We start from the raw sequence: 23,403 nt of genomic DNA on the forward strand, positions 1-23,403 counted from the left end.
ATGACCAGAAATAGAATATGTATTAAGTAGAAAAGGTTTCCAAATTTGGATGAAAATTCCAACATTGTCCTGCAACCTGTCAATGAGTTTTTCCTCACTGGAGACGCCCCCTCTGGGAGGTCCTTATAATTTCGTCAATTAACCGACACGCGGGACGCGCGCGGGCGGGCGCCGGACGAGGTGCGGGCAAAGGGCGGGCCGTCTGTGGCCGTCCGGGGCCGGTCGAGGCTGGGCTGGGCCACCCCCCTTTGATTTATTGTCCCTTTCGCTTCAGCCTGTGGCCTGCATATTTGTAAATATCGCTTTTTTAATTATTATACATTCGTATATCGTATGATTTTCATTCTTATATCTTTGATGCAATCACTGTTACATGTATTTTTTAGTGTAATAATATAGTCAATATTGCTCTCTGTGCTATTTTTCTAAATACAATTAGATCTTTTATTAAAAGACATGGGGAAAAATACCCCCACTCATACAACTGGGAAAACAAAGCTGTTGCTAACCCCCCCTACCTACTTTGACAGCAATAGATCGAATGTTGCAGCAGACGATTGGGGTGGTCGCCTCTGCTATTGAAAGCACAGAAAGACGCCTTTCTCTGCCACCCGGTTTCCTTCCCCCTTTAGCTAATACAAATATGTCCATGTTAACTACTAACTCCCAGGATTCCTTACTAGCCCCTTCATTTGTTGCTCTACCTAGAAGAAATAGTATAACACCAGTAAATGAGAGGTCTCTCAGGGATCCCACGGATGTAAATGAATTAATGCCCCTAACTGCACGGTTGTCTGTGACTCCCTCTTTATGTCCCAGCAATCAGATTAATGATCCCACTCCTCCAATTGAGGACGCCTCAGACAAAGAGGGACAAGATATCCTAGGGAGCCCAATTCCTATTTTAAATATCAGTGATAGCCCATGTGTGAGAACTAGAGGGCAGAAGGCAAGATCAAAGCAAAAACATACTGCCAGAGAAAGGCAATCCAGCAAAACAGATAAAACTAATAAAAGGAATACCAAATCTAAAGTGAACAAAGTCTCGGAAAATCTAAATGGGAGTAGAGGGAGCGAGGAGAATGATCAGTTAGAGACTGTCCTTCTCCCAATTACTAATAGGGACCTCAAAGATGATTCATTTTGGGAACGCTGAACCTCTTTAATTTAAATCTCCCGCCAGAAGCAACACCATATACTGTGGTCCTGGCAAATGTACCTCCACTTCCCCCTAATACTGTTGAAAATTGGGCAACCCTGAGAAATAAATCACTCTACTTTTTGTCATCTAGGGTAGGACTTAAAATCATCTTTTCTCAGAGTTTAAAATGGCTAGACGAGCAAGATGGGTAGGCACATCGACTAAAACATTGAGGGGTGATTGTGTAGTTTTATCATTTCGGTCCCCTCAACTAGTCAATACAGTGATGGAAAGAGCAGCCATGGGGACTTATGACCCACATCTTGTTAACATTCTCCCCCTTGGCTAATTTTACTCTCCTCCTCGACTAATTAGACGCATTGCAACGTCCGCTACCCGACCATGAACTCGGAAGAACCGTGCGTCAGAAGCTATGGAATTCCTACATTTAATTATTATGACACTCTTAGTGGTTTGGAAAATATTGACTGAAGGAGGTTGACTACTACTAACCCCACTGCACCAGGTTTAGATAAAGTTTCTCATCTTGATTTTTGTATGAGGGAATATGTAGTTGCATCTGGGGAGAGAATACCACCAGCAGTGCCAACCATGTGTGAGGATGTGGAGCTTGGGGGGGTGTTCTGACAGTAGAAGAGGACATGGGGCGGGGGGGGGCGACCAACTGGCCCCCTCCTCACCCATTAACCTCACCCCGATGTCCCCTGCAGTCCTGTCCATCCCCCCGAAAAGTCCATTGGTCCTTAAAATTTCATCATGGAACATAGCTGGCATTAGATCTAAAATTAAAAAACCCTATTTGGAGGGATTTTATTCAATCCCGACCTTCTTTGTTTTCAAGAAACATGGTGCCTTGAACCAGTGCAATTGAACGGCTATAGAACTTTTTGTACTTCAGCTGTAGCCGTTCCTCATGGGAGACCTACGGGTGGCTTGAGCATTTACTTATCAAACAAATTAGAGTTTGAGAAAATTACTGAACCTGTTAAAGACATCTATTTTTTTTTCAAAACCAATTTTATTGAGCAGAAGAGTATCAAGAATGTGGTATCTTCACATACCAAGATCCCCACAACAGTATCAATGCACAGTGATATACTCGTTGATCCATGAATCAAATGATGAAGCTCAGCTTTAAAGACGTCCTAACTGCCCACCCCAACCCCAACTACTCCCCCACCCCTTACCCAACACCCCCCCCCCACCACACATGTACAGAGGCAACATAAAGACGGTACACATAAAAGAGTCAGGTATGATGCAACCAGGGCTTTGCCATTCGGGCCAGGAATGTCACTGCGATCAAGTGTCCTCCTCCTGTTCCGCTGGGGGTTCCAAGGACAGGCCGCGGTAGTCGGCCCACCGCTTCCAGATTTTGAAATGTTTGCGCGGGCAACCTCGCGCCTCAAAGACTGGTTTCTCAAGGCCCATGAAGTAGTCCAGCCCAGCCTTCCATGCAGACAGGGGGGGAGCCCTTACAGATTTCCAAGCCCGAGCCAGGTCACGCTTGGCCACGACCAGGCCCAGGAGCAACAGGTGGCGTTATAAACGTTACCCCCTACCCCTTCCATAACGTGCAGCAGGCCTAATCGGTGGGTACGAGGAAGATCCCATCCCAGGACCTCAGCCAGGCAACTCCATACTCCCCTCCAGAATCCAGCCAGGCGACCACACGACCACACTGTATGCAGCAAAGAGCCAGGCACCTCCCCACAACGCAGGCACTCCGGGGACGCAATCAAACCAGCCTTCCACAGGCGTTCACGTGTGTAATAGGCACAATGCAGGTATTTGAATTGTATCAGGCGGAGCCGAACCGCAACAGCGGTGCCACGTGGGGACTCCAGTGCCTCCCTCCAATCATCCTCGTCCAGGGCGCCCACATCCACCTCCCACGCTTCCCGAAGGGAGCTGAGAGTGGAGGAGCAGTGTGTAACAAGGGACTGATAGATCTTAGAAACCTTCTTGTCACCCAAGTCACCCATAAACACTTTCGCCTCAATGGGGCTGAACTCGGGCAGGGAGTCGAGGCCGGCGATACTCGGGGCCAGGGCATGCCTCAGCTGGAGGTAGCGGAAGAACTGGGAGTGAGACATCTGGAACTCCGCTCGGAGGTCCTCAAAGGACTTGAGGGCGGTGCCCGACATGACCTGGCCCAGTTGTGTAAGTCCAATAGCCTCCCAGCCCTCGAACCCGGCCAAAGCCGCCAATTCCGGGAGCATGCCATTGTGCCACAACGGCGTTTCGGCCGTCAGTTTGCCCCACCAACCCATACGGCGCAGAGACTGCCGCCACACGGCAAAGACCACTTTAGTGACCGACGGCAACCCACGGCGTATACGAGCTGAATAAAGAATGGTGTGAAGTGTACGATCTCCCATTAGGTGTCTCTCTAGGGCATAAGCCGGATCACTCCTATCTCCATACCACCAGTCATTGAGGACAAGGAGGTGCGACGCCTGGTAGTAGGAGAGGAGGTCGGACGTGGCCAAGCCCCCACAGTACGTGGACAGAAAGCACGTTCTCAGGGCCACTCTGGCAGCTCCGCCATCCCACAGGAAGCGGCCCAGCACAGAGTTCACCTGGCGGAACCACTCCATGCCAATAGGGTGCGGGAAGTTCTGGAGTTGGTACAGCAGCCTCGGCAGCGCCACCATCTTAAAGATGGCCGACCTCCCATAGATTGTAAGGGGCATCCTGGACCATGTTTTGACATCGGTTTGGACTCGGTCCCATACCGGTAAGACACTGCGTGTCCAGGCCACGGCCCGCGAGGTCGAGAGGAAGACGCCCAGATATTTCAGGCCGTCTGTCGCCACGCGCAAGTCGGCGGCCCAAGGATCGGCAACCACTCCGCCACGCAGAACCCACAGGGTTGATTTGGACAAGTTAAGATGAAGCCCCGAGACCTCGCCAAACCCACGCATAATCTCCAAGACTCGGGGACCCGAGCGCCGCAAATCAGTAAGGAACAGAAGGACGTCGTCTGCATAGAGCGCAATCCTATCAGTTAGGTGGTCGTTCCAGACAAAGCCACGTAGATGGGCATCCATTCGGACCCGCGCCGCCAGGGGCTCCATGGCCAGGGCAAACAAGTAGGGGGAAAGTGGACAACCCTGTCGGGTACCACGGCCGATCCGGAAGCGCCCAGAGACCGCGCCGGCGACACGGACCGAGGCTGTGACATTGGTGTACAGGAGGCGAATGTAGGACAGGAAGACCGGCCCTAGATTGAGGCGGGCCAGCAAGGTGAACAAATACGTCCAACTCACCGAGTCGAAGGCCCGGTCCATGTCCGCAAGAAGGAGTGCAGCCTGTTCATCCCCGGCTCCCATAGCGTCGATCGCTGCCTGTGCCCGCCGGATATTATGCCGGGTAGCCCTGCGCGGCATGAACCCGGCCTGATCAGGGTGAACCAGGTCGGCAATGTGGGGCAGCAATCGGTTCGCAAGGGCTTTCGCCAGAACCTTGGCCTCAATGTTGAGGAGGGAGATCGGCCTGTAAGAGTCGTGCCGATCCGGCGCCCTGCCCGGCTTCAAAAAGACCACAATCTCGGCGTGGCGCCAGTCAGGTGGCAGCTCGCCCCGAGACCTCGCCGCCTCCAGAGCATTGCGGAAATGGGGTCCCAGTTGAACGTGGAACTTCTTGTAGAATTCGGCAGGATAACCGCTCGGGCCGGGTACCTTCCCCGTGTTCAGCTGGCCAAGGGCCTCTCCAAGTTCTTCGGCGGTGAGCGGGGCCTCCAGGGCCGTTCTAGTCTCATCCGGGACCGCCCGTGGGAGTAGGTCATCCAAATATGAGGCTATGTCGCTCTCCACTACTGGGTCTCGGGGAGCATATTGTGCCGCGTAATAGCGGGCAAAGCTCGCCGCCAGTAAACCCGGGTCGGACATGACCGATCCGTCATCCGCCGCAAGGCCGGGCAGTTCTAGGGGTTGGAAGGTCGCCTGGCAAAGCCTATGCAACATTGTGCAGGACTTGTCGCCCCACTGGTACACCCTGCTACGTGTGGCGAGCCACGCCTGTCGGGCCTCCTCGTATAGAACCGAGGCATACGTCTGCTGGGCCTGCAGGAGCCGTCGCACGACGCCCTCGTCGCCCCCGAGTCGGCCACGCTGCTCCAGGTCCTCCACTCGGGCCGCGGCCGTCACAATGGCCTCCCGATGCTCCCGCCGAGCGGCCGCACACCAAGCTATATCGATGCCCCGTATCGTAGGCTTTAGCGCTTCCCACACAACAATGGCATCGACACCCCCCACCAGGTTCTCGCGCCAAAAATGATCAATCGCTTGGCGTATATGCGTCACGTATTCCGGCCGTTGTAGCTGCCAGGCGGACATGCGCCATCGAAATGGCTGCCGTTTAGAGGGGAGGGTCACGGTGGCCAGGACAGGGGAATGGTCCGAGAGGCCCCTGGGGAGTATCGCTGCGTCCCTGACACGGCTCAGACAGGCACCCGGCACAAACAAATAGTCGAGCCTAGAGAAGGACCCATGCACCGCCGACACATACGTGTAGGCCCGCTCCGCGGGGTGGAAATGCCGCCACACATCAATCCAGCCCAGACTACGCACTGTCGCACACAACCGGGTGGGAGCAGCCGCGGGAAGGGGGGCAGGCACCACATGCACTCGTCGCTGGCGGTCCAGGCTCACATCCATGACTTCATTCCAGTCACCCCCCACCATGGTCAGGACCTCGGGGATTTCGTCCCACAGTGCAAACAGCCGCTCAGACAATGCCCACTGCAGGGGGGGAGGGGCGTAAACACTTCCAAAAACCACCGGCTCGGAGCCCAGCAGGCCTTGAATAAAGACAAATCTACCCTGGGGATCAATCCACTGTTTCTCATGAACATAGGCCACCCTACGATGTACCAATATGGCCACCCCCCGTGAACCCCTCGCAAAGCCAGCATGGTAAACCTGTTGATAGCCGAACCTTTGGAGGCTGAGGGCCTTGGAGCCCAGCATATGAGTCTCCTGGAGCATGAGTACATCCACCATCTCCCTCTTCCCCCATCGCAGCACAGCCCCACGCTTGATCTTGTCTAGGATACCCCGCACATTCCATGTCACCACCCGCAGGGTTTTCGAAGGAGACATAAGCGCAGTATCAGCCATTGTCGATACACTGTCCAAAACCCGGCCCTCCCTCCCACCCTGGTGCAACCCGCAAACCGACAAAAATCAAAGCCTCAGACATGTGTGGACCCCCCCCCCCAACCCACAAACACAGCGCTCCCTTCCCGACCCCGAACCCCCCCAACAAGTACAACTTCAACACTCCCCCCCACGCCCCACACCCACCACCCCAATACCTCAGATAACATTGAAGTATCTGTCGCGGCATGGAGAGACCCGGGTCCCAAACTGAGGACCCAGGACCCACCATACCAATGGATCCCAACAACCCCCCAATGACACACACACCCCCCCCCAACAACACTCACATCTGTGAGGGTCTGAGGCCCACACGTGGTACCCCCAAGCCCCACTGCATCCCCATTACAGCAACTGAAGTCCTCACAAGGGAATTAACCGGCACATCAAGGACAGTATGAAACAGTCTCACCGGCCAAAGCAGGGCAGTTCAGGATGGAACACACAAAGTGCATGCAGGTCCAGCAATGTTCAGCTGCCTGCGTCGGAGTGCTCCGAGTCCCGGGCATCACCCGGCCGCGTCGCGCTGGCAGAGGCTGATCTCTTCTTGGAGCGGGACCTCCGATGGCGGCCCTTCCTGTTCGGGCGATCTGTGCGCTCCGGCGACGAACCCTGGGACCGTCCTGGATCCAGCCCCGGCTGGACATGGGGCCTGAGCCGCACCGATTCATCAGTCCAGCGGAACACCTCCTCCGGCGAGTCGAAGAAATGGGTCCGAGACTGATATATGACTCGCAGGCGAGCTGGATACAGAAGCGAGTATTGAATCTTGAGGCCCCTAAGTTTAGCCTTTGCGTCCATGAAGGATTGCCGCTGTTGCTGAACCATCTTCGTGTAGTCCGGGAAAATCATGATGGTGTGGTTCTCAAAGGCGAGGGAGCCCTTGTTCCTTGCCTCCCGGAGGATAACATCTCGGTCATGGTAGTTCAGCAACCGAGCGATAACAGGCCGCGGGCGCTCGCCTTCCGGTGGTCGCTGGGTCAGAGCCCTGTGTGCCCTCTCGACCACGAAGCACGTAGACAGTGCCCCTTCGGGGAGCCAGCTCTCCAACCACCCGGTCAGGAACCGCTCCATGTTGTCCTTCTCGCATCGTTCAGGAAAACCGATGAAGCGGAGGTTGTTGCGCCGTGCGCGCCCTTCTGCATCTTCCACGCGGGCCGCCAGCGTCTTTTGAACGCTCTCCACCTCCGCCAGTCGCTTCTTGAGGCCACTAATGTCCGCTTCGGTCTCCGTTATACGGGTCTCAGCCCCAGCAATCCGCTCCACAGCGTTGCGGAGGTCTTGGCGCAGGAGCGTGACATCCGCCCCAACCGCCCCAATCTTGGCATCGAGCGTGTCTCGGGACTGGGTGATGGCCGCCAGTAGAGCTGCATTGTCCGGCCCAGGGCCACCGCTGCCACCGGCCGCCCCGGCGCCACCACTCGGACCAGTGAATTTGTCGATAGGGCCATGTTTTGGCGGGCCACCTCCCCTGTCCCTGGTCATGGCACACGCCAGGCAGGGCGGACACCACCTCCGTGTCTTCGGACACTGTCACAAGTCCCTAGCGGAACGGCCCAGGGAGAAATGCGGGCCGGCCACAGTAATCGGGCGTCTCGAAAATCGAGGTCCCGGCGTCACCCAGGCGGGACAGGCCGCACCCCCGCTCGCCCCCACGGGCAGCTGTCCAAAGTACCTATCGAAGAAGCTGTGGGTCCGTGGTCTGTGGACCGCCGCAGCAATGGGCCAGGCCAGGATGGGCAGATCCGATGCCACTGCCGTCTGCCAGGTCGTCACCGGCCGCCTCGGGGCTCAGGGACCTCTGCCTCCAGACTGTCGCGGGGCCACGCCTCGCCGCCTCCGCTCGTCGGCCACACAGGGAAGAACCGACGGGTAGGATCCGATGGCACCGTCTCGATCCTCCAGGCGAGTGCAGTCGATAAGACGAGCCCAGGCCGGCGCGGCGGGTGCCACCCGCACACGCTAGATCGCCACCACCGCCAGGCGTCGCGAAACTCGAGGACCCCGGCCTCCGGCAGGCCACCAGGCCGCACTTCGTCGCCGCCTCCCTCCGATCACAGGAAGGGTAGAAATGCAGGATCGGCACACCAAAGTAGGCAGGAGACCCCACCCGATCAAAAGCAAGCACTGGGTACCAGTAGCGGGCTCGGGGGTCAGGATAAATGATCGGATTAAGTCCGGGCCGGCGGGAGCTCTACAAGGCTGCGACCGCCATCTTCGCCCGCCAAGCCACGCCCCCACCAAAGACATCTATTTTAAAAATGTTATTCTTGGTTCGGCTTGTGACACCCCAATTGCTATTGTCAATATATATAATAATATTCCCTGTGATGGTGATACGAATGTCTTAAGGAAACTGACTAAAGCTTTGTTTATACAGGGAAAACATTTTAAGCAAAAATTGATGGTAATCATGTTGGGGGATTTCAATTGTAATTTATGTGAACTAACTAAGGACAATAGGTGCGGCATAGCACGGGATGATGGTGAGGGACTTTTCCATTTTAAACATAACTCTCTAGGGGAACAATTTAATATCTTGCTAGCTAATTTCGATCTAGGGTTTGCAAATGAAATGTGAATCTCTGCCCCTACAGTAGCCCCAACATTTAATGGTAGAGGTTGCTCTACAACCATAGACTACATCACTATTTCTAATAACTGTGGGAACAGAATCCACTCTTTTAATGTTCCTGATATAGCGTTGAGCGACCACTTTCCGCTCTGCATGTCTATCCTGCTGCCTACTGTATCAACATTAATTAGCGATGGAGAATGCAAAAGCTTAGACGCTGACTTAGCAATTGGTAAATCTAATGGATATACATTAAAATGGGCTATGATAAATGAGGCAGAGATAATTAAAACACTGGTTGAGAGGGAGGAGCCAAGCTAGCGACCGAGATGGCCGCATTGTAGCTTGGCTCCGTCAACCTCCCGCCTGAAACGCATATCCTGTACTTCATCCTGCCCAGAGGAGACACATTTGGCGGAATATGGGAATGTGAAACGCTGCTCGCACTTACCATCTGGCCTGGGGGCTCCGGGGTGCCGCGGATCTGGAGTTGTGCTCTTGTTTGCTCCGGAGCCTCCGCGGCGTGCGGGCCGGGTATTCGCCTGTGACGCTCGGCCGGAGCGGGACATCGACGCCGGCCCCAGGTGGAGGAGGGGGGCCGGCCGAAGAGGCCATTGTGCGGTTGTGCCGGTGGCGACTGACCGGGCCCGGTCTGGTGGCCCGGGGGCTTTATTGCGGGGCGCGACCCGCCTCGGACGGGGGTAGACCGTACAGGAGGCTTGTCCCCCCTTTGTTGTCCTGTCCGGCCATCTTGAAGCCCTTCGCCCGGAATCGGCGGGCGGCGCCCGTGAGACGGTGGCGCCGGCGACCCCTTGTTTTTGGCGGCACATCTTTCTGCACCAGGATTGCCATTACCGGGGCTCGAGGGAACTCTGGTGGGCCTTGTTCGACGGCCCGGTCCGAGAGTTGAGGAGCGGAGCGTCCCTGCTGCACTGACAAAATGGCAGCCGGTGCCCTGGGTCTCAGACCTGTTTGGGACGGCGAGTCTGGTCTGTCGAACTGCACGATGGCTGAAGCTTGTGGGAGTGAGCCCACGATTGGCGATGTCCTCACCGCCCTATGTTCTTGGCGTGCGGCCATGGCCTTTGATGCAGCTGTGCAGGATAGCGGTTCTGCCGCCATGCCTGTTGGGCCGTCCCCTGTGACTGCGACCCGACTGAAGAAGTGTGCTACTTTGCCTCCCTCGGCTGTTGCAGATAGTGATGCCGCTGCTCATCTGGGAGACTGTATGTCTGCGACCCCGAACCTCCAGGAAGTTTTGATTGTGGCGGACGTGGGTGAGGGCCCCATGTCGGGGCCCGTCCAGGTCAGTCTGGCTGGGGAGCTTGGCGGCTGTTTGACTCGAACTGCTTTGGTGGGGCCCCACGGCTGCCCCGCTGGGGATACCTCGCCCCCTTGGGCGGCGGGACCGCACCCAGTCTGTTTGCTGCTCCTGATGCTGCTCTTTGACAATTTGGTCTTCTGCCGCCATTGTTTGCGTTGCTGCTCGAGACTGGGATCCCCTGTTCTGCGCCCTTGGCCTGCCCTGTTTCGATCCTGTGTACACTCCATGCCGAATTGCTTGCTGTATTCTATTTTACTGTGTGCTAAAGTTATGACCAAGAGAGGACAGGGGTGAGACAGAACTGCTTCGGCGGACTGCTAATTACTGTATGGTGATACGGACTGCTCGCAGCTGTAACAATATGACCGATTCCTCTTCATGTTCCTGATATTTGAGGTTGTGTCGATCTCGTTTCGATGTGGGTTTCAGCAGTGTTAAGGCGGGGGGTAGGAGCTGAATGTACGATTGCAGACCTCCTCTCCCACTGGTTTTCTTCCCCCCCCCTTCCTTTCTCTTTTTGTCTGCTGTGTTCTTTTCTCTCTTTCTGATTCTTCTATATTTCGGGTTCCGCTTAGGGCGACAGGCACGCTGCTGGGGGGGTAGGCCGTAGCCTTCTGCAGGGGTGCAGGGTGGTGTGGGAGGGATGGGATCTTTATATTGTCCGTTCTTCTTGGTTCTATGCCTCTTTTGTATCCCTTTATCGGGACGCTGTGTCTGCGCGCGTCCTCCATGGAGTGTTAGCCGGCAGTGTGGGGTATGACTTCCTCACGTACATGACAATGATAGTACATATATCATGTCTTACTCGCCTCGACCCCGATCGTGGGTCTCTAGTTCTGTGTACTTTATTCGCCATGGGACGCGTATAGCGGCGCCGCGTTCTTTCTTTCCTGTTTTTAATATTCCTTTTTTTTGCCCTTCCCCCCTCTATTTCCCTTTATTTGGGATAGTATAGTGGATGGCTATTTTATCGTTGCTGTTCTGATACCTCTGAACTGTACCAGCACACATTCAGGTGGTGACGGGTGGATGGTGGGCAGCGGTGGGAACTGATTTGAAACGGGGCGACTCTATGTTGACTTTTGCCAATTGCTGCTATTACTTCCGCTTCTCACTGCTCCTTTGTATTGATGCTTTACCGACTGCCCGCCATAGGACTTCAGATGTCAAAAGTTGCTACTGCTCCTGCTATACTTCCTATTATATTATAAAATTAACCTTCTTTAATCCTGCTCCTAGCGGCAATACTTGGCCTTTTAATGGTGATTGCTTGTTTATATATTGCTGAGAAACTGCTGGGGAATTCTAATGCTGACTTCATGCGCTTATATTGTGTCGTGGCCAGCCTGATTGGTTGTAGGCCCGTATTTGTATTCTTCTACTTGCACAATAAATGTTTAAAAAAAACAAAAAAAAAAAACACTGGTTGAAAAATGCTTATTAGAAATAAATACGTGTCTAGAGACAGATTCACCACCTGAAATTTGTCTTGCATCCTTTTCTGTAATATCGAACGAAATTAAAAACTCCCTCACTAGGCAATTTAAGAACCGGAAGAAGGAGGGAGGCTGGTTTGATTCCAGATGTACTGAGGCCTATGTAGCCCTAAAAAAGACACTGCATAACAAACCTAGATCTGCTGAGGAAATCCGCAGATCTAGGAAAGATTACAAAATGGCAATCAAAGATCAGAAAAATACTCTGACGTCCGAAGCTTGGGAGGCTCTTCATTCAGCCTCCACAACAAATGATAGTGTGAGCTTCTGGAAAATTGTGAGAACTCCCTTTCTTAGTGAAGAGGCAAGTCCGAAAATAGACATTGCAATATGCGACTCAGATTGGGTCAGACACTTTTCAAGAGTTTATGAAGGAGAAGAACATGAAGGAGAAGAACAAGTGGGGTCTTTGACATCCACTTATGATCATCCCCCCAGCAGTAATTTTGCTTTTTACTCTCGTGGAGGTTGAAAAGGCCCTAAGTAGAAGCAAGGGCGCTAAGGCGCCTGGCCCAGACGGGGTTCCCATAGATATATTTAAGAGTACTCCCTCTCTGTGGTCGCTTCTTCTGGTCCAGGTGCTTAACGCTAGCTGCGTTGCTGAATTCCTGCCCAGTTGTGTGGAATCTGTTATCGTTCCGATTTATAAAAAGGGAAATAGACAGGGCCCAGCCTGTTACAGGCCTATCTCCCTACTGGATTCCTTCACTAAGATAGAGGGCAGAGTTATTCTGGACCGGCTTCTGGAATGGGCATATCTTCAGTATGGCTTTCGTTCCGGTCTGGGGACAGTAGAGCAGGGTTTGAACTTGCTTATGCTGGTCGGGAAATATACAAGGGCAAGACAGGGCAACTTGTTTTTGGCCTTTGTAGATCTCTCGGCCACTTTTGATTGTGTGGTACATTCTAAACTGTGGTTTATTTTAGAACAACTTGGGGTTGAATCTAATAGTATTTATTATCTTAAACGTTTTTATAGCAACGCGTCGGCCCGCGTTCGTTTTGGCCTAAATGGAGAGCGCACAGACAAAATACCAATCAGGAGCGGGGTCAGGCAGGGTTGTGTCCTGGCCCCCTTCCTTTTTAATTTGTATATAAACGGATTGGAAGACGTTCTGTGCAAAGATAGCCTGGATTCCCCATATGTAGGTGGCCGCCCAATACCAGCACTTTTGTACCCTGACGATGCTGTACTTATGTCACGCATTCAAGTGGGCTTACAGCGGGTGGTTGACAGCTTTTCCCGCTTTATGAATGAGTTGGGCCTGAAGGTCAATACATCAAAGACTTTCACTATGTATTGTGGCAGGCAAAATAAACCTAAGAGGCCAATCTTTATAGCGGGACAGAAGCTGGAATTTGCCAAGCATTTCTCGTAGCTTGGGGTACTTTTTGCCCAAAATGAGACGTGGTCCCAAGCACTTTCTGTTAAAAAGCTTGAGCTTTTTACATCGACCAGTGCTCTTAAATTTTTTTCAAGTAAATTAGGGACCAGACCTCCTGTAGAATTGATTCAAATCTATAAAGCCAAATGTGTAGCTGGTGCTACCTATGGTAGTGGGGTTTGGGGTTTTGCAAACCCCGCGCCTATACAGGTTCCTGAAAACTCCTTTTTAAAATATATTTTGGCACTCCCCAAAAGCTCCTCTAATTTTAATTGTCACTCAGAATTAGGCCTTTGTTATATCACAGACCTGATTAAAATAGAGCCAGTGCTGTTATGGCACAGACTCGGGACCCAAGAAGCGACACACTTAAACAGAGATGTCCTGACAGACATTTTGAAATTGGAGGGTGCTACTAAAATACCATGGGTGAAGTATGTTTTTAATTTTTTAAAAGACATCGGGAGAGAAGAATATTTTTTGAATCCCATGGATATTTCAGAAATCTCACGAAAAGATTTGAAGAAGGAGTGTCTAGCCCTTTTGGATTCCCATAGGACTGCTGCGGAGTACTTAAAACCTTCTGTTCAGCAGCATCAATTGGTTTTAGCAACTTTTAAGATTCAGCCCTACTTAATCTATGTAACTAATAATTATGAGTGTTTCCTACTCTCACGCTTTAGATTTAATATTTTCCACAGATTGGTTAGTTTCCCTATGATTAATAATTGGACGCACAATCTACCTCTCTGCCCTTCCGATAATATATCACCCCAGAGTACCATTCATGTATTTCTATTTTGTAAACTGTATGATGAAATGAGGAAAAAAGTTTTATTGCCTTATTTAAGAGAGTTAGGACTTCGTCATTGCCGTGCGGCGATGATTAGTATCCAAACCCTAGACAATCATGTATCTGTAGCAACAACAATTTTGTATTTAAAAAATGTGATGATCATTAGGAAACGTATGGTCATATAATATGCACTTTATAATTGTAATTGTTTCTCCCCCTTGTATCTGTTTTTTATGAATCCAATGAATTGCTGTATTTTTATATACTGTATTCTCTCTTTTTTAACATTGTAACTATGAAATTTTATCTGTACTTTTATGATTGCACCGAAACAATCGAATAAAGATATTTTGAATGAATGAGTTTTTCGTATGATGCCATTTTATGCATTTCAACAAGCCATTCGTCATGTGTAGGACATTGTGGTGTTCTCCAATGTCGTAATATACAAATCTTTGCTACGGTGAGTGCAATAGTTATCAATCATCTCGTACGGTTTGTTAGATTTGGGAGATCAGTAACATCACGTAATATAATTCCGTTAAAGGAACGGACACATGTATAGCTCTGTGTAGAGAGGCAGTTATGGAAGACCAATATTTCTTCAAAATTGGACATCGGAATAAAATGTGTTGTACATCGCAGCCCTTCTGTGAGCAGCTCTAGCGGGTAGATTGGTGGAGTAAACCTGATGTCTAGAGTTTTTGTGGTGACAGGTAACAGCTATGAAGAATTTTGAAGAGAGTAAATTTAATTTTGGCCTCTCTGATTCCCTTTTCAATGTTCATATTAACATCCGTCTATTCCTCATCGAAATGTTGTTAAAGACTTTGAACTTTTATAGACTTTGGACTCGTAGCTGTTATTCTGACAGCGCCACACTCAATTATTCACAATCTGTTTGGACTCAGTCGCCGCTGGAACATTAGGCTCGATGCCGATCAGTTAAGGAAGCTCTCCCTCTCACACTTACCTTTTTAAAGATAGTGATGACGGATGGTTCTTCCTTCTTAGACCCCTCCGGAGAATCGCCCACCATGGTCTTCATTCCGTTCTTCTCCCCTATTGAGAACATAAACGGAGGGAATGTTATTAGCATACGGTAACTGCAAGTCCTCGAAGACCAACACGGGCTTCTTCTTGTAGTGGGCATACACTCAAACTGGCACGCTTAATGCCATACACAGTCCTCACCCAGAATACTTCAGAACTGGAAATCTGGAAATTTCAGTGGGAGACCAGAATGTTAGAAGCCTTGACAAGTTAAGATTAGAAACCCAGAATTTCAAACCTAAAGCGCCTCGTTACTCTTCGTCTGGAGCAGGCACCTCCAACCGGGACTCGTTTCCTGCTGACCTCCGATGCCTCGGAGGACCACAGACTCGCCGGTTCTGCTCTCATTCTTCCCTACAAGACACTGGCTTTGTTGCATTACTTCTTTTCTCTTTCCTAAAATGTCATCACTTCACCTACACCCCATTATCTCACGTCCACCACTACTACTACGCGCCCTACTTGTAGACACCTCTACCTTTAGCACAGTGCCTCTCGTACTGTGCCGCATCTCCTCAACATAACGAGCTGGTGAACTTATATAAAACACAAAGGATGAACATAAGGAAAGGACATGCATGATGAGTACACAGAGCACATAAGATAAGCATGTGAGAGCATAAGAAATGTGCACAGAGACAAAGCTGATATTGTGAACATAAGAGAAAACAAATATTGAATATAAGGAGAGTGAGCACACGAAGAGCATAAAGGATACATGGGTGGAGCAAAAGGAGAGGGTACTAATGCCCGCCTTAAGGGGATAACTTCCTTGTAATCTTACTTCTACATCTGCAAACCCAAAGTCACGCCCATCAGGCAGAGGAATCCTGGGGGTACCGCGGAGATGACCCTCTCACGCCCATCAGGCAGAGGAATCCTGGGAGTACCGCGGACATGGCCCTCTCACGCCCATCAGGCAGAAGAATCCTGGGGGTACCGCGGACATGGCCCTCTCACGCCCATCAGGCAGAGGAATCCTGGGGGTACCGCGGACATGGCCCTCTCACGCCCATCAGGCAGAAGAATCCTGGGGGTACCGCGGACATGGCCCTCTCACGCCCATCAGGCAGAAGAATCCTGGGGGTACCGCGGACATGGCCCTCTCACGCCCATCAGGCAGAGGAATCCTGGGGGTACCGCGGACATGGCCCTCTCACGCCCATCAGGCGGAAGAATCCTGGGGGTACCGCGGCCATGGCCCTCTCACGCCCATCAGGATGAGGAATCCTGGGGGTACCGCGGACATGGCCCTCTCACGCCCATGAGGATGAGGAATCCTGGGGGTACCGCCGACATGGCCCTCTCACGCCCAGCAGGATGAGGAATCCTGGGGGTACCGCGGCCATGGCCCTCTCACGCCCATCAGGATGAGGAATCCTGGGGGTACCGCGGACATGGCCCTCTCACGCCCATCAGGCAGATGAATCCTGGGGGTACCGCGGACATGGCCCTCTCACGCCCATCAGGCAGAAGAATCCTGGGGGTACCGCGGACATGGCCCTCTCACGCCCATCAGGCAGAAGAATCCTGGGGGTACCGCGGACATGGCCCTCTCACGCCCATCAGGCAGAGGAATCCTGGGGGTACCGCGGACATGGCCCTCTCACGCCCATCAGGCAGAAGAATCCTGGGGGTACCGCGGACATGGCTCTCTCACGCCCATCAGGCGGAAGAATCCTGGGGGTACCACGGACATGGCCCTCTCACGCCCATCAGGCGGAAGAATCCTGGGGGTACCGCGGCCATGGCCCTCTCACGCCCATCAGGATGAGGAATCCTGGGGGTACCGTGGACATGGCCCTCTCACGCCCATGAGGATGAGGAATCCTGGGGGTACCGCCGACATGGCCCTCTCACGCCCAGCAGGATGAGGAATCCTGGGGGTACCGCGGCCATGGCCCTCTCACGCCCATCAGGATGAGGAATCCTGGGGGTACCGCGGACATGGCCCTCTCACGCCCATCAGGCAGATGAATCCTGGGGGTACCGCGGACATGGCCCTCTCACGCCCATCAGGCAGAAGAATCCTGGGGGTACCGCGGACATGGCCCTCTCACGCCCATCAGGCAGAAGAATCCTGGGGGTACGGCAAGCAAGGCCCTTTCATCCTCATCAGGAAGACGGATGTTGGGGGTACTGCGGACACGGCCCTCTTGCACTCATCAGGCGGAAGGATGTTCGGGGTACCGCGGTCATAGTCCTCTCACACCCATCAGGTGGGAGGATGCTGGGGGCACCGCGGGCATGGCCCTCTCATACCTCTCGGGCAGAAGGATGTTGCGGGTACCTTTCATGCCCATCAAGCGGAAGGATGTTGCGGGTACCTCTCATGCCCATCAAGCGGAAGGATGTTGGGGGTACCTCTCATGCCCATTGGGCGGGAGGATGCTGTGGGTACAGCAGGCACAACACTCTCACCCAATTTAGCGGAAGGATGCTGGGGTGCCATGGGCATTGCCCTCTCACACCCAGCAGGCGGACGGATGTTGGGGGGTTCCGAGGGCATGACTCTCTGCTCTAATGTTGCTTGGGGGACACCATTGGTTTCTCACTCTTACCTGTGACCTGCGTTTCTCTGCAAGATGTTGGACAACGCATATCCAGGAACTGCTGGTGCCCGGGCCTCCCTTTAAGAGAGTAACCTGGTAATGAGTAACAGCTTAAAGGCTCTGCCTGTTCAAGACAGACCTCTCTGTGGGACCTCATTTTAAGATGGCGACTTGTGACTCTGAGTAAGAGGTTCTCTCAGTCTGCAGTGGGAGTTGCACTTCCTGCTGCTACTGTGTCCTGTTCCTGTTGAGTGCATGACGTTTCTACACACTGCACCACATTGAAGTCAAGGGAATTTTTCGACAGATTTGTCACAACCTTGTCTACTATTTTTGTCGCAATTCTTCCTTCCAAACTTGAGTTGGAGGTACCTTCCGCTCAGTCTGCTAAGCCAGTCATTCCTCTTAAACTTGGCTTCTAGCAGTCCTTCAGCAGTGTCTGGTAGTGTGAGCACTGGAAGGATGGAACCTCTAGCAGCCCTTCTCCTCCCTCAGCAGTGTCTGGTAGTGTGAGCACTGGAAGGATGGAACCTCTAGCAGCCCTTCACCTCCCTCAGCAGTGACCTGGAGGGGGAGCACTGGAAGGGTGGTACCTCTAGCAGCCCTTCACCTCCCTCAGCAGTGACCTGGAGTGTGGGCACTGGAAGGATGGTACCTCTAGCAGCCCTTCCCCCTCCCTCAGCAGTGACCTGGAGGGGGGAGCACTGGAAGGATGGTACCTCTAGCAGCCCTTCCCCTCCCTCAGCAGTGACCTGGAGTGGGAGCACTGGAAGGATGGTACCTCCAGCAGCCCTTCCCCTCCCTCAGCCGTGACCTGGAGTGGGAGCACTGGAAGGGTGGTACCTCTAGCAGCCCTTCACCTGCCTCAGCAGTGACCTGGAGGGGGAGCACTGGAAGGGTGGAACCTCTGGCAGCCCTTCCCCTCCCTCAGCAGTGACCTGGAGTGGGAGCACTGGAAGGATGGAACCTCTGGCAGTCCTTCTCCTCCCTCAGCAGTGTCCTGGAGTGGGAGCACTGGAAGGATGGTACCTCTGGCAGCCCTTCACCTCCCTCAGCAGTGACCTGGAGGGGGAGCACTGGAAGGATGGTACCTCTAGCAGCCCTTCACCTCCCTCAGCAGTGACCTGGAGGGGGAGCACTGGAAGGATGGTACCTCCAGCAGCCCTTCCCCTCCCTCAGCAGTGACCCGGAGGGGGAGCACTGGAAGGATGGTACCTCCAGCAGCCCTTCCCCTCCCTCAGCAGTGACCTGGAGGGGGAGCACTGGAAGGATGGTACCTCTAGCAGCCCTTCACCTCCCTCAGCAGTGACCTGGAGGGGGAGCACTGGAAGGATGGTACCTCTAGCAGCCCTTCACCTCCCTCAGCAGTGACCTGGAGGGGGAGCACTGGAAGGATGGTACCTCTAGCAGCCCTTCACCTCCCTCAGCAGTGACCTGAGGGGGAGCACTGGAAGGGTGGTACCTCCAGCAGCCCTTCCCCTCCCTCAGCAGTGACCTGGAGGGGGAGCACTGGAAGGAGGGTACCTCTAGCAGCCCTTCACCTCCCTCAGCAGTGACCTGGAGGGGGAGCACTGGAAGGGTGGTACCTCTAGCAGCCCTTCCCCTCCCTCAGCAGTGACCTGGAGGGGGAGCACTGGAAGGGTGGTACCTCCAGCAGCCCTTCACCTCCCTCAGCAGTGACCTGGAGGGGGAGCACTGGAAGGGTGGTACCTCTAGCAGCCCTTCACCTCCCTCAGCAGTGACCTGGAGGGGGAGCACTGGAAGGATGGTACCTCTAGCAGCCCTTCCCCTCCCTCAGCAGTGTCTTGGGGTGGGAGCACTGGAAGGATGGTACCTCTAGCAGCCCTTCTCCTCCCTCAGCAGTGTCCTGGAGGGGGAGCACTGGAAGGATGGTACCTCTAGCAGCCCTTCACCTCCCTCAGCAGTGACCTGGAGGGGGAGCACTGGAAGAGTGGTACCTCTAGCAGCCCTTCACCTCCCTCAGCAGTGACCTGGAGGGGGAGCACTGGAAGGATGGTACCTCTAGCAGCCCTTCACCTCCCTCAGCAGTGACCTGGAGGGGGAGCACTGGAAGGATGGTACCTCCAGCAGCCCTCCCCCTCCCTCAACAGTGTCTTGGAGGGGGAGCACTGGAAGGATGGTACCTCCAGCAAAACTTAACCTCCCTCAGCAGTGTCTTGGAGGGGGAGCACTGGAAGGATGGTACCTCTAGCAGCCCTTCACCTCCCTCAGCAGTGACCTGGAGGGGGAGCACTGGAAGGGTGGTACCTCTAGCAGCCCTTCACCTCTCTCAGCAGTGACCTGGAGAGGGAGCACTGGAAGGATGGTACCTCTAGCAGCCCTTCACCTCCCTCAGCAGTGACCTGGAGGGGGAGCACTGGAAGGATGGTACCTCTAGCAGCCCTTCACCTCCCTCAGCAGTGACCTGGAGGGGGAGCACTGGAAGGATGGTACCTCTAGCAGCCCTTCGCCTCCCTCAGCAGTGACCTGAGGGGGAGCACTGGAAGGATGGTACCTCCAGCAGCCCTTCCCCTCCCTCAGCAGTGACCTGGAGGGGGAGCACTGGAAGGATGGTACCTCTAGCAGCCCTTCACCTCCCTCAGCAGTGACCTGGAGGGGGAGCACTGGAAGGGTGGTACCTCCAGCAGCCCTTCACCTCCCTCAGCAGTGACCTGGAGGGGGAGCACTGGAAGGGTGGTACCTCTAGCAGCCCTTCACCTCCCTCAGCAGTGACCTGGAGGGGGAGCACTGGAAGGATGGTACCTCTAGCAGCCCTTCCCCTCCCTCAGCAGTGTCTTGGGGTGGGAGCACTGGAAGGATGGTACCTCTAGCAGCCCTTCTCCTCCCTCAGCAGTGTCCTGGAGGGGGAGCACTGGAAGGATGGTACCTCTAGCAGCCCTTCACCTCCCTCAGCAGTGACCTGGAGGGGGAGCACTGGAAGAGTGGTACCTCTAGCAGCCCTTCACCTCCCTCAGCAGTGACCTGGAGGGGGAGCACTGGAAGGATGGTACCTCTAGCAGCCCTTCACCTCCCTCAGCAGTGACCTGGAGGGGGAGCACTGGAAGGATGGTACCTCTAGCAGCCCTTCACCTCCCTCAGCAGTGTCTTGGAGGGGGAGCACTGGAAGGATGGTACCTCCAGCAGCCCTCCCCCTCCCTCAACAGTGTCTTGGAGGGGGAGCACTGGAAGGATGGTACCTCCAGCAAAACTTAACCTCCCTCAGCAGTGTCTTGGCGGGGGAGCACTGGAAGGATGGTACCTCTAGCAGCCCTTCACCTCCCTCAGCAGTGACCTGGAGGGGGAGCACTGGAAGGGTGGTACCTCTAGCAGCCCTTCACCTCCCTCAGCAGTGACCTGGAGAGGGAGCACTGGAAGGATGGTACCTCTAGCAGCCCTTCACCTCCCTCAGCAGTGACCTGGAGGGGGAGCACTGGAAGGATGGTACCTCTGGCAGTCCTTCTCCTCCCTCAGCAGTGTCCTGGAGTGGGAGCACTGGAAGGGTGGTACCTCTAGCAGCCCTTCACCTCCCTCAGCAGTGACCTGGAGGGGGAGCACTGGAAGGATGGTACCTCTAGCAGCCCTTCACCTCCCTCAGCAGTGACCTGGAGGGGGAGCACTGGAAGGATGGTACCTCCAGCAGCCCTTCCCCTCCCTCAGCAGTGTCTTGGAGGGGGAGCACTGGAAGGATGGTACCTCTAGCAGCCCTTCACCTCCCTCAGCAGTGACCTGGAGGGGGAGCACTGGAAGGATGGTACCTCTAGCAGCCCTTCACCTCCCTCAGCAGTGACCTGGAGGGGGAGCACTGGAAGGATGGTACCTCCAGCAGCCCTTCACCTCCCTCAGCAGTGACCTGGAGGGGGAGCACTGGAAGGATGGTACCTCCAGCAGCCCTTCACCTCCCTCAGCAGTGTCTTGGAGGGGGAGCACTGGAAGGATGGTACCTCTAGCAGCCCTTCCCCTCCCTCAGCAGTGACCTGGAGTGTGAGCACTGGAAGGATGGTACATCTAGCAGCCCTTCCCCTCCCTCAGCAGTGACCTGGAGTGTGAGCACTGGAAGGATGGTACCTCTAGCAGCCCTTCCCCTTCCTCAGCAGTGTCTTGGAGGGGGAGCACTGGAAGGGTGGTACCTCTAGCAGCCCTTCCCCTCCCTCAGCAGTGTCTTGGAGGGGGAGCACTGGAAGGATGGTACCTCTAGCAGCCCTTCTCCTCCCTCAGCAGTGACCTGGAGGGGGAGCACTGGAAGGGTGGTACCTCTAGCAGCCCTTCACCTCCCTCAGCAGTGACCTGGAGGGGGGAGCACTGGAAGGATGGTACCTCTAGCAGCCCTTCACCTCCCTCAGCAGTGACTTGGAGGGGGAGCACTGGAAGGGTGGTACCTCTAGCAGCCCTTCACCTCCCTCAGCAGTGACCTGGAGGGGGAGCACTGGAAGGATGGTACCTCCAGCAGCCCTTCACCTCCCTCAGCAGTGACCTGGAGGGGGAGCACTGGAAGGATGGTACCTCTAGCAACCCTTCACCTCCCTCAGCAGTGTCTTGGAGGGGGAGCACTGGAAGGATGGTACCTCTAGCAGCCCTTCTCCTCCCTCAGCAGTGTCTTGGAGGAGGAGCACTGGAAGGATGGTACCTCTAGCAGCCCTTCACCTCCCTCAGCAGTGACCTGGAGGGGGAGCACTGGAAGGATGGTACCTCCAGCAGCCCTTCCCCTCCCTCAGCAGTAACCTGGAGGGGGAGCACTGGAAGGATGGTACCTTTAGCAGCCCTTCCCCTCCCTCAGCAGTGACCTGGAGGGGGAGCACTGGAAGGATGGTACCTCCAGCAGCCCTTCGCCTCCCTCAGCAGTGACCTGGAGTGGGAGCACTGGAAGGGTGGTACCTCTAGCAGCCCTTCACCTCCCTCAGCAGTGACCTGGAGGGGGAGCACTGGAAGGATGGTACCTCTAGCAGCCCTTCACCTCCCTCAGCAGTGACCTGGAGGGGGAGCACTGGAAGGATGGTACCTCCAGCAGCCCTTCCCCTCCCTCAGCAGTGACCTGGAGTGTGAGCACTGGAAGGATGGTACCTCCAGCAGCCCTTCCCCTCCCTCAGCAGTGTCTTGGGGTGGGAGCACTGGAAGGATGGTACCTCTAGCAGCCCTTCACCTCCCTCAGCAGTGACCTGGAGGGGGAGCACTGGAAGGATGGTACCTCTAGCAGCCCTTCACCTCCCTCAGCAGTGACCTGGAGGGGGAGCACTGGAAGGGTGGTACCTCTAGCAGCCCTTCCCCTCCCTCAGCAGTGACCTGGAGTGGGAGCACTGGAAGGGTGGTACCTCCAGCAGCCCTTCACCTCCCTCAGAAGTGACCTGGAGGGGGAGCACCGGAAGGGTGGTACCTCTAGCAGCCCTTCACCTCCCTCAGCAGTGACCTGGAGGGGGAGCACTGGAAGGATGGTACCTCCAGCAGCCCTTCACCTGCCTCAGCAGCGTCTTTGAGTGTGTACACTGGGGGGAGGGCACCTCTCTTTGCTGCTCCTCCATGTACACTGATCTCCAGTGTTCCACTTGATGTCTGCCCTCCAGCACTGCACCACCATCTAGTGCTGTGGTCTACTCACTGCCGGAAAGCAAGACAGCACCAGTAGTGCTGCAACTCCTGCACCGCTGGTGTGCAGTGTGAGCACTGGGATGAATGACGAAGCTCACTGCTAGCAGCGCTGCACCTCGCCTAGCTCAGCACGAAGTACTGATAGTATGGACACTTCCCCAATAGGGCTACACCCCCTGGAGCACTGCTTCACCGTGGGGACATTAGAAGGACAAATGCAATGTTGTGCAGTGCAGCGTCTCTCATGTCACTGCACTGCAGTGTGATCACTGGAAGGAAGTTGTCTTCAACTCTTCTCCTGGAGTGGTGGAACCCACA

The 23,403-nt window shown here is 54.5% G+C and overlaps 1 protein-coding gene across 8 annotated transcripts in view; it reads right to left on the reverse strand.

Moving 5' to 3' along the window:
• SLC29A1 (solute carrier family 29 member 1 (Augustine blood group)) overlaps positions 1 to 23,403 on the reverse strand; it is a 444,508-nt gene that overhangs the window by 45,000 nt on the left and 376,105 nt on the right. For all 8 annotated transcript variants that reach the window (XM_086925861.1, XM_086925862.1, XM_086925868.1 and 5 more), the window contains one exon: positions 14,874 to 14,962. In XM_086925861.1, coding sequence (XP_086781987.1) covers positions 14,874 to 14,962 — 89 coding nt within the window. The remainder of the gene's footprint in view (positions 1 to 14,873; positions 14,963 to 23,403) is intronic.

This window comes from Lissotriton vulgaris, chromosome 6 (genome assembly GCF_964263255.1).
Source record: "Lissotriton vulgaris chromosome 6, aLisVul1.2, whole genome shotgun sequence".
NCBI classification, from domain to species: domain Eukaryota; kingdom Metazoa; phylum Chordata; class Amphibia; order Caudata; family Salamandridae; genus Lissotriton; species Lissotriton vulgaris.